Consider the following 12,322-nt stretch of genomic DNA (forward strand, 5'->3'; position numbering starts at 1 on the left):
TAAAGTAAACACGGACAAAACTGAAGGGAGAAACTGACAGCAACAGACAGCAGGAGACCGCAATACCCAACATCGGTAATGGACCCAACACCCAGATGGCAGATCACTAAGGGAAGAGAGGATCTGACCGACACAATAAATCAAAGGGACCTAACATAGACAAAACATTCCCCCCAACAGCATCAGAGTGCACGCTATTCTCAAGTACAAACATAACATTTTCCAGGAGAGGTCACATGTCAGGTCATAGAACAAAATTTAACAAATATAAGGCGACTGAAATCATACCAAGTGTCTTTTCTAATGACAATGGAATAAAACCAGATATCAGTAGCAGAAGAAAAACCAGGAAATTCACAAATAAGCAGAAACTAAACCACCCAGTCTTCAACAACCAATGAGTTAAAGAGTAGTAAGTCATAAGGGAAATGAGAAAACATCTGGAGACGACGAGAATGAATACACAACATACTAAAGCTTATGGATGCAGCAAAAGCAGAACTAAGAGGGACATTTATAGAAGAAAGATCTCAATTAAAGAGCTAATTTTACACCTCAAGCAATTAGAAAATGAAGAACTAAGCCTATAACTGTTTTCCAACACCCAACTCACTCTAAGTTTCAAGTTTTTATTTACATTCCAGTTAGTTAACATATAATGTAAGTTTCAGGTGTAGAATTTAATGATTCGTCCCTTCCAACACCCAAGAGTACATAAAATCCTAAATAATTACTGCTGGAGCTCTCCCCACCTACTGACTCTTAATCTACCACGTGGTCTGTTTATCTTTGTATTATCTTGTGTTTTTGTCCAAATACATGCAAATATAGGAAGAATGGTTAGATGTTAACAATTTTTAGCTCGCTTTCAATATATTTTTCATAGCAACCCTTCCTTAACATTTTAAGTCTTTTTTATTCTTACTATTCCAGTCTTTCAAAATAGCTTAAGTCTACATAAAAATTATAAACTTAGATTTTCCCAAGTACAGCCCTAAAAATTATATTAAATGAGGAAAAAAATTACACTTTTAATCCCTGCAAGAATTTCATAATTTTAATGGACAGAACCGTATCAGCAGGAAAAACAAAACAAAACAAACAAACAAAAATATTGAACTGGCACCCTTATGCAAAATAAAAAACTTAAAATCTTAAACAATTTACGTTTCCTGATTGACTGGAAGTACCTCTACTATGTCTCCTAGAGTATTTTCTTTCTTTACAGGACAATCTTTGCTAAACTTTAAATCCTAGAGACTTTTTTCCATTACCATAGACACTTAACAAGCAAAAGTTAATGCTTTGTAAGCTTTTAAATAAAGCAGAAATGGGGGGCAAGTATTATGTGATAGGCTTTATTTGTTTTCCTGTTAACCCATTAGAAAACAAAACACCATGAATTTCTTTTTTCCAACTCTAGTATGAGTTAAGTCTTCAGGTAACAACAACAACAAAAAAAAATAGGGACTTTGGTTAAACTGGTTTCCATCACTGTGAACCTCATTTCAGATTAATCATGTTTAAGTTACTTGACACCAATTATTCTCTCATCAAAATTCCTTACTTATCATTTCTGAGAATTTGACCAACACCATTGTTTTGGTAAACAGAAATGATATTTATCAGAAAAATCTAAGTTATCCATAACTTACTAAAGCCATTGTTAGTAAAGTTAGGTTCAGGGTTTACCAGTCATTTCATTAGCCTTCAAAGAAGCTATTTTTAATTTTTGATTTTTTTTCTAACTGTGAAAGGCAAATAAAGCCATGCAAAATCTTAATTAATGACAAACAGAAAATTTGGCACTACTGTATTAGATTGGCAAACACTCTGTAGAGTGTTAGGGGCCAGCCATGCCAAAACAAAAACAAAAACAAGATTTAATGGTCACAGTCAACTCTCATTTCTTCTGCCTGTGCTATCTAACACCTGAAAAAAATTTCTTTTTTTTTTAAAGATTTTATTTATTTTAGAGAGAGAGAGAGAAAGAGGGAAGGACAGAGGGAGAGCCTCTTAAGCAGACTCCCCACTGTGCACGGAGCCTGATAGGGAGCTCAATCTCATGGCCTATGAAATCATGATCTGAGCCGAACCAAGAGTCGGAAACTTAACCACCTGAACCAGCGGGGTGCCCCCTGGAAAAAATATTCTGACTCTAAGATAATTGATGTTTACAACGGAAAAAGACATTCAATAAAAACTATGATCTGTATCTGTGCTTACTACCTTTACGAGGTAAAGGTATTTATTTTTTTGCACAGATGTGATAAATGGCTATTTACTTTTTGGCTCAGCTAATCAAAAACACATCAGAATAAAATTTCATCATTATAATAATCTAACTTCCTTACCAGGACTATCTCTCCTAATCCAAGCTGAGCACGTCCCAAAGTTTGCCAAGACTCCCATGAATGTGGATTTCTCTGGACAGCCATTTCAGCTGCATGTACTGCTGGGAACATTTCATGAAGAGACATTAGGACCTGTAGCCAAAAAAAAAGAAACAAAACTTGTCAGTAATACTCATAAACTAGCAAACTACTAATGAATAACCATATATAAACTTTTTCATTTGAAAAAAAATATTTTTAGTCTGGTAAATATAGCATCTCAGTGGTTTTGACCCACACCACTGCCTTGCAGGGTCAGGAAAGACTTTTCTTCCTATTTCTAAAATAACTATGAAAATATAAACTATCCCCTTCTCAGTCATTGAACACTCTCGTCCATCAGTTAAAATAAGGTGATCATGATCTAGCCATGGTTCAGAGATATTTGAACTCTTAATTCCACTTTTGATTATTCTATTTACAGTGTGGTTTTCTATTTACAGTGTGCCTTATGTTTGAGATCATCATCTGAAAGGTATCTGTAAAGTGTGTAGATCAAGGCTGAATTGCAACTATTCCCTCCCAAAAATATGTCTGATACTCCATTAGAGATTTTAAAGTCTTTTGGATAACTTAATCCAAGCGCTCAGAGATTTTCTTTATAGACTTTCCCACAAAATAATAGAAATGTATTTTTAAAATTCAAATGTTATTTCTAAACTATTAATAAATTGAGTCTATTCTGACCTTTTGCTAAGGACTAGGCCATTTTTAGAGAAATATCATCATTCAGAGTCCAACTGTCCTCATTCTGAAGAAACAAAGCTATTGCTCAGTTCACTACAATTAATTTCCAAGGCAAGCAAACACATTTCATTTAAGAAATCATCACTAAAAAACAAACGGAAGAAGAAAAGAAATCACCACTGACTTCCTAAAAGATAGGCAGCTGTTCATACCTTACCAAGGTTGAAATAAGTTAACTTCACTATGAAAATTAATGAACTTCTAATGTCATACAAAAGGCAGAGCCATAAATAATACAGTGATAATATTTTATCACCCAGGGCCTACCAATAATAATACGGTAATACATTTTGGAAAGGAAATGTTACAAAATTTGAAAAAGACATATTTGAGAAAGAAAGTGGAAAGAAATGCGGTCTTGGTTCATTACTGTGCACCAAACACATATGAACACAACACAGTGAGATTTCATAAGGAAACTGAAATTCTCCGTGATCCTTACCTGTGATTTCATCTCATACAGGGTGGCATCATCTGGGGTTAACTGCAGTGCTTCATCCCATTTTTGAATTGCCTCTCGATATCTGTGATTAAGTTACATTAATATCATATTTTTAATAAGGCCTTGAGAGTACCTTACTAAATATTCAAATCGGGTACTAAGGAATACTTGTATATCGAGAAATAGCTCTATTCAAGAACTGACAATAATAATATTATAAAAGCAAGAAAAATTAAGAGATAAAGGGAAAGGACAGCAAAAGAGAAAAAGACAAATATAAATGCAAGAGATCTTAGAAATCTCTTTCCTGGCTGAGAAATCGTCATCAATATTTCCCTTTTTTCATCAACCCCAATGTGTCTGCAAATGTTGTCATACATGTCCCAAGGATTACAAAGGACTTTTCTGAGGAATATATAATCCAGCTGCAGTCCTGGGCAATCTTGAAACAATCTAGCTGACACAGAACACTTTAAGAAGTTGCCTGGTAACTGTGTAAAGACTCTTTTGGGGCACCTGGATGGCTCAGCTAGTTGAGCATCCGACTCTTGGTTTTGGTTCAGGTCATGATTTCAGGGTTGTGGGATTGAGCCCTGCCTCGGGCTCTGTGCTCAGTGGGGAGTCTGCTTGAGAATTCTCTCTCTCTCTCTCCCCCCTCTGTATTGCTCTCCCCCCTGGCTCTTGCGCGCTCTCTCTCTCTCTAATAAATAAATAAATCTTTAAAAAAGATTCTTCAGTTTTAAGTTTTCTTGTCTGTAAATTCCATGAGCTCAGGAACTATATCTTTTCATCACTATTAATACAAGGTAAGCTTATAAAAATGGGTCAAATGAGGGGCACCTGGGTGGCTCAGTGGGTTAAGCCTCTGCCTTCAGCTCAAGTCATGATCCCAGGGTCCTGGGATCGAGCCCCACATTGAGCTCTCTGCTCAGTGGGGAGCCTGCTTCCCCCCCCCTCTCTGCCTGCCTGTCTACTTGTGAGCTCTGTCAAATAAATAAATAAAATCTTTTTTTTTTAAAATGGGTCAAATGAATGAAAAACAGCTTAGAGATGGTGATTTCCACTAGCACTTTTCCACTGATGTCCTCCTAGTGAGGTTTTTCTTGTGATCTCCAGAGCTGTATGGTCAACTAGCATCTCTGCGAAGACACCACGAATTCCTCCTGTCTAAAACCGATGTTAGCATGCCACATCCAAATTTGCAGAAGCACTGCAGCACTTTTTTAAATAAAATTAAGGAATAACAAAGTCCTATATGTTATCCTTATATGTTATCCTGTATGTTATCCTATATGGTATCCTTCACAAGTGGTTAACTCACGTATATGGGACTATTTCTAGAAAGAGAAAGTCCTATTTGCCAGAATATATCTTCCATGACAATGAGCAGAAACTTTCTATTCTGTACCTTCCTCCCAGTGCTACTAATTCTAATTTCTCAAGATAAACAGAAAATATGTAACCTACTAGTTTTAATTCTTGGCTACACCAGAATGATCTAGGGAGATTCTGGAAGGGAAGAAATACACAACACACACACACACACACACACACACCACGTATACACAGAGCTGGGCCTAGTCTCAGCTCATCTAAAACATATATTCTCAGAGGAGGACCCAGGCATCTAAATTTTTTGAACCAGGAAATGCTAATAAACACCAAGGTGGTGAACCATTGATAATATCTTTCATAACGTATTAAGACCTATCATGTGCTACTTTCTATGGAATCACTCATTGTTTCCTTTTTTCTAGACCCTTCATTTCCTCTGTATGTGTTCTTTTGCATAATTTTCCTCCTTGAATATGTGATCCAAACCAAAGATACCAACCAAAATGTGGGCCAATATGCAATATTATTATTATTATTATTATTATTTATTATTCAAACAGAGGAAGGTGAAGTAGAGAAATGCAGGTGACATTTGGGAGAAAATGCAAAGTTTGAAGAACATAAAAAAGTGCATTCTGTTTTCACCTTGCTAGAGAGTTCCTTGACTAGCAAGGAATACGGATGGGCAGTACCATTTCCAGGGGTCTCATGCCGTCTTGGCAAATGAAAATGGGCTACTGACACCTGTAAATGGGTTTTCCACAGAGCCAGCTCCATGGCTAGCAGCAGGGGGAAGGTGAACATGGCAGGAGTGTGCTTTACACATCCTGCCAGAGCTGCCATGATAGGCTGCAGCAGTGGCTACCACAACTTGGTAACAGCAAGCTAGACAGAGCTAGATGTTTCAGATTGACCCTGCAAAAGTTGGTAGTCTTTGCTTCCAGGCAAACCAATCTGAAAACGCAGACATAGCTATCAGAACTACTGCCTGGACCACAGTTAATATCTTCTTCCCTAACAGGGGCCCCTGCTTAGTACTGAAGAGTTACCTATTTGAACACTGTTTTTACTTCTGAAAGACTACTAGAGTTTTAGGAATACAGTGTGACCATTATGCACTTCATTTTTATGATGTGCTACCACAATGCTGAATGTTTTTCCCTGCTTCTGCCTACATCAGAAATATTCTTGGCGGGAGGGGAGGGGCACCTAGGTGGCTCAATCGGTTAAGCACCTGCCTTCAGCTTAGATCATGATCTCAGGGTCCCAAGACTGAGCCCCGCACTGGGCTCCCTGCTCAGTGGGGAGTTTGCTTCTCCCCCTCCCTCTGCCATGGCCCTCCGCTCCTGCTCTCTCTTTCCCTCTCTCTCTAAAATAAATAAAAACTTTTTTATATATATTTTTTTAATAAACATATATTTTTATCCCCAGGGGTACAGGTCTGTGAATCACCAGATTTACATACTTCATAGCACTCATCACAGCACATACCCTCCCCAATGTCCATAACCCCACCCCCCTTCTCCCAAACCCACCCCCCAGCAACCCTCAGTTTGTTTTGTGAGATTAAGAGTCACTTACGGTTTGTCTCCCTCCCAATCCCACCCTATGACCCAGCAACTGCACTACAAACGTAGTGATCCGAAGGGGCACATGCACCCGAATGTTTATAGCAACAACGTCTACAATAGTCAATCTATGGAAAGAACCTAGATGTCCATCAACAGATGAATGGATCAAGAAGATGTGGTATATATACACAATGGAATACTATGCAGCCATCAGAAGAAATGAAATCTTGCCATTTGCGACGACATGGATGGAACTAGAGGGTATCATGCTTAGCGAAATAAGTCAATCGGAGAAAGACAACTTTCATATGATCTCCCTGATATGAGGAAGTGGAGAAGCAACATAGGGGGTTAAGGGGGTAAGAGAAGAATGAATAAAACCTTTTTAAAAAAATAATCTTTTTTTAAAAATTTAGGTAGTTAACACACAGGGCAATACTGGCTTCTGGAGTAGAACTCAGTGATTCATCGCTTACATACAACACCCAGTGCCCATCAAACAAGTGCGCTCCTTAATACCCATCGCCCATTTAGTACTCCCCAACCCCCTCAATTAAACCTCAGTTTGTTCTCTATTGTTAAGAGTCATTTACGGCTTATTTCCCTCTCTCCTTTTTTTCTTTTCTCCCTTCCCACACATTCACCTGTTTTCTTTCATAATTCCACATGAGTGAGTTCATATGGGATTTGTCTTTCTCTGACTTATTTCATTTAGCAGAATATAATCTAGCTCTATCCATGTTGTTGCAAATGGCAAGATTTCATTCTTTTTGATGGCTAGGTAATATTCGAGTGTGTGTGTGTGTGTGTGTATGTGTGTGTGTTTTAAACATCTTCTTCAGCCATTCATCAGTCAATGGACATTTGGGTTCTCTCCATATTTTGGCTATTGTTGATAACGCTGCTATAACATTACGGTGCTTACATGAAGTTTGTTTTTATACAAAATGTTCTTAAATCAGGTCTTTCTTGTTTCTATACCTGAGTAAAGGACACTTGTTTTGATATAAAAAACTATTTCCCAAATACACAGAGAAGAATCAGAAAATATAGAAAAGCACATGCATACACACCCATACCCCCCCCCACACACAGAAATTAAAGACAACAACCGGGGCACCTGGGTGGCTCAGTGGGTTAAAGCCTCTGCCTTCGGCTCAGGTCATGATCCCAGGGTCCTGGGATCGAGCCCCGCATCAGGCTCTCTGCTCAGCAGGGAGCCTGCTTCTCTCTCTCTCTCTCTCTCTCTCTCTGCCTGCCTCTCTGACTACTTGTGATCTCTCTGTCAAATAAATAAAATTTTAAAAAATAAATAAATAAAGACAACAACCATAGTTAATATAGTTAACACTTTATTGTATATTCTTCCAGTTTAAGACATATGAAACTTTTTTTAATGTCTTTAAATTATCAAATGCTTCTCTCTGTAGCATAATGCTCAGAGACTGATTACTACTGTTTCAACACAAAATTCATTCAAATGGATCCTCTACTGTTAGACATTATATTTAAAAGCTGCTAAGAGAGTAAATCTTAAATGTTCTCACCACACAAAAAAAGCAAATGTGAGGTGATGGATGTATCAACTAACTTTTTACCGTGGTAATCATTCTGCAATATATATGTTTATCAAATCATCACATCCTATACCTTAAACTTACATGATGTTATAGATCAATTATATCTCCATAAATCTTGAAAAAATTACCCTTTGGTCACTACAGCCATCTTTTTGGAAGGAAGTGGGCCATGAACAATTGCTGAAGAAGGAAAGCTGTATTTTGGAGGTCAAATATACACATATTATACTTGATATAAAACTGATTGGAAATGAGATCACTTTAGAAGGAAGGATGGTACAACTTAAAATATCATTCTCATTAATTTCCTTTAAGAAAAACGCCAATGAAGGAAGAAATAAGTATATTATATTATGTATATTATTATATTAACATTATTATGTATTATCAGTATTAGCATTATTATATATAGTAAATATTATATTTACTATAATATACTATAATATATGTCTAGACTCCTCCCCTTCAGATTTTCTATTAATATGACCCACTAGGACACCTACTATAATATGCTATACTCTAAGTCTATACTCTTCCCCTTCAGATTTTCTATTAATATGACCCACTGGGGCACCTGGGTGGCTCAGTAGGTTAAACACCTGACCTTTAAAATCCATCTGTTATTTGCTAAGAATATATTCAAAAAAAAAAAAAAAAGAAAGAAAGAAAGAAAAAAGGGGAGTGCATTGGGGAAGGTGGCGGTGGACGGGGGGATAAGACAGAGAGTCTTAAGCAGACTCTCTGCTGGCCCGTGCTAGGCTCAAACTCAACCCTGAGATAATGACCTGAGCTGAACCAAGAGTTGGACACTTAACCAACTACGCCACCCAAGTGCCCCCAAATTTGTACAATTAAAAGCAAATCTTGCCTTCACTCCAGTCCTCTGGTCTATTAGATCACTTTCCCACAGGCAACTAGTTACCAGTTCCTTGATATCCTGCCAAAGATAATCTTTAGATTTATAAGCATGTGGACCTATGTATCTTCTAAAACATCATAAATGGTAACATTCTAAATATACACACAATTCTCTCCCTTGCCCTTTTACTCACTATATGTTGGTATTATTATGTACAGAACTGCCTTTAAAAAAAAAAAGGCTATACAGTAAATCTCTTACTATCCAGACTCTACCGGGAACCAGAAAGATTTAGATTTTAAACAGCTTTAGAGACAATTTTAATTACTTGTCCTGGTTATTTAAATTCTTGATAAAAAGAAAAGTTGCAGATATTAAAACACTATTAAGCTCAAAAGCTTTATTCCAGATATAGCTGATTCTCATTCCCAAAGTTATGTTCTAAAAAGTCGCTGTAAAGACTGAATTAGCAAATACTGAATCATTCCTCGTAGTCTGGAAAACACAGGGTTAAGTCCCTGCAAACTCCTGGTCATATTTTTATCAACTGATTAATATATAGCCTTGTTTTATGTGTTTCTGTTTAAAGACATCTTATTTAATATATATTTATGATTCATTAACATTGAACTCATGGCCAATAGCACTTTAACTCATGCCTGGACAAAGGTTACTGAACACACACATATTTTCTCTGTCAAATCTGTGCTCATTCACATCACACCCTTCTTGTCCTTAGGAATATAGCACTTCTAAACCATACTTGGGGGCCGTTTTAAACAGCCAAACCACCAACAAAAGACACATTATGTGTGGAAAATATAACTTAGACCACAAAAAGGACACTTGTTTACAGTGTAAGAGTTGGAACAAGGAGACACAGTTGCACCTTGTTTGACTCATCTGGGAACAGCCACAGCAGGCACTCAAATTTTTCTCAGCTCTGTGCATGTTCACTAATGCTTGTGAAAGCACCGTGAGTATTAATTTGGGGGTTACCAATATACTTTAGTGAGTGGGTAAACTCATAAATGCAGAATCCAGGGGCACCTGGGTGGATCAGAGAGTTAAGCGTCTGCCTTCAGCTCAGGTCCTGGGATGGAGCCCCATAAAGGGCTCCCTGCTCAGCGGGGAGTTTGCTTCTCCCTCACTGCCTGCCACTCCCTCATCTCTCCCCCTGCTCACACACGCTCTCTCCCCCTGCTTGCTCGCTCTCAAATTAAAAAAAAAAATATATATATATATATATATATATATATATATATATATATATGTGTGTGTGTGTGTGTGTGTATATATATAAAAGGATATATGTGTGTATATATATATATATATATATATATATAAAAGGCAGAATCCATGAAAGAAGGATGACCATCTTTAAGAAGAAATGTTATAGCATCTTTTTCTATGACAAACAGAATGTAACTAGCCACAAATGAATATTACTTTCCACTAATTCATGACAGATTTCTATTTGATTTCTATCACACAATTTTACATCCTTATATGGAAATATCAAGACAAATTTAAATGCTACTTCTATCCCACACTGGGTATAAGGATTACTTAAAGTAAAAAAGGAAGAAGTTTCCTAAAAGCTACTTTTCTTTTCTTTTTTTCTTTAAGTAGGCCCTATGCCCAGTATGGGGCTTGAACTCACGACCCTGAGATTAAGAGTTGCATGTTCTACCAACTGAGCCGGCCAGGCATCTCCCCTAAAAGCTATTTCTATACAGGTACACTTTTTAGCAAATCCCTAGCTAATATTAATATTCGTATTTTATTTCCTCATTAAAAACTATGTCATCAAAAACTTCAAAGTTTTCACCTTATTTTACATTGTATTTCTAATAATATTTACAGTAATTGTGCCCAAAAATGTTTCATGATAGAAATAACTTTTCTGGCTCAGTTTATATTTTTTTATTCGAAGTGGCTTTCCTTTGTTCAGAATATAATATTTGAAATCGAAAGTTTAGTTTTCTTCTTTGATTTTGTAAGAGCTTTCACATAAACATTACAATGATATTGAAAGTAGTTTTTGATAGATTTAATTTGAGTGAAAGCTGTGTGACTTGCAATGTAGGTAAATCAAGTTCCAACTTTTACGTAATGATCAATTTTTTTAATTAAACTCCCCCAAAATGGTTAAGTTATTTTGAGCTTCTCTGTCTAGAAATTGGAGCAGCACTCTGAAGAAAGCAAGGACAAAATAATGTGTAAGTAATACAATGAACATTTGTCATAAGAAACCTAATTTCCATACCTAAGATAAGGTCAGAGAGAAAAAAGAACAAAAAGGGAATAAAAGAAAAAGACATACTTCCTAATCATGGCATACTTTCTCAAAACATACATATTTAGGAGAAGGGGAAGTGTGTTGGGAAGAATTGCTGAGATGATGCTCAGACCAGAGTCCCTGGGTGATTCTATCAGGCAAGGGACAAGTCAGAAGTACACTTGACAAATTCTAAACTGCTCCGAGTCTTAGTCACTATCACTTATTGAAATTATGTGGACACGGGATTAGGTCAAGTCAAAAAAGCCCACGTTCCGTCACAGTTTAAACTTCAACTATTTACTTGCACAAAAGAAGAAACCTATCTTAAACGTGTCTAATTTATTACAGACAAGAACAAACAATGCAGGGCGGATCAACGGCCTCCGGAGACAGCAGGAAGGAGCTCTGAAGTTACATCAATGTGGACACACACTGAATAAAGGTCATTTTCCAAAGCAATTAAAACGATGATGTCAACTCCTACCTAGTGCAGGATGTTTCTTAGTTGTTATTGTATTGAAAGCAATTGCCTTCTTCTCCTCCTTGCCATACTAGACAACCTGTTTTCTAAAACAAGTAAAAAGTCACAATTTTAATCTCCCAATTTCTACTTCAGATACAGAGACGATTTAAAATTATTTTTACCATCTGTATTACTCACTCACGGAGCATATACACACAAATTTCACAAAATAAAATTCACTAGAAATTAATTCTAGTATCATGGAATAACTTGGATCAAATTAAAACATGTAAGTAAATGGGCAGGACTATAGCAAGTCGCCTTATTTTAATGACAAATATAGGACAAAATCACAAATTATGCAAAAAGCAAAATAAGAATCAGGACTCCCTTCCCTAGCTAAACCCCCACCAACCTGCCTTCCTGGTTCCTCAGAGAGGCTCACTCTGCCCCTCTGCCTTAAATCATTCTTGTGAATATTGGCTCATGATACCTGGTTTTTTTCTTCATAGAACTTGAAACTTTACATTTATTTCTTTTTGTTTAAGCCAGAAGCTCTATGTACACCAAGGTATATGCAGCTTTAGCACGTAACACAACAGGCCTAACACATATCAATAATTACTGAAAGAATAAGGTAGACATGGG

General features: G+C 36.8%; 1 protein-coding gene across 5 annotated transcripts in view; it reads right to left on the reverse strand.

The window, feature by feature from the left end:
- Positions 1-12,322, reverse strand: part of TTC33 (tetratricopeptide repeat domain 33) — a 35,487-nt gene that overhangs the window by 5,826 nt on the left and 17,339 nt on the right. For all 5 annotated transcript variants that reach the window (XM_059417053.1, XM_059417051.1, XM_059417054.1 and 2 more), the window contains exons 3-4: positions 3,583-3,664; positions 2,355-2,486 (exon numbers count right to left, since the gene is read on the reverse strand). In XM_059417053.1, the coding sequence (XP_059273036.1) occupies positions 2,355-2,486; positions 3,583-3,664 (214 nt within the window). The remainder of the gene's footprint in view (positions 1-2,354; positions 2,487-3,582; positions 3,665-12,322) is intronic.

This window comes from Mustela nigripes, chromosome 12 (genome assembly GCF_022355385.1).
Source record: "Mustela nigripes isolate SB6536 chromosome 12, MUSNIG.SB6536, whole genome shotgun sequence".
Taxonomy (NCBI): domain Eukaryota; kingdom Metazoa; phylum Chordata; class Mammalia; order Carnivora; family Mustelidae; genus Mustela; species Mustela nigripes.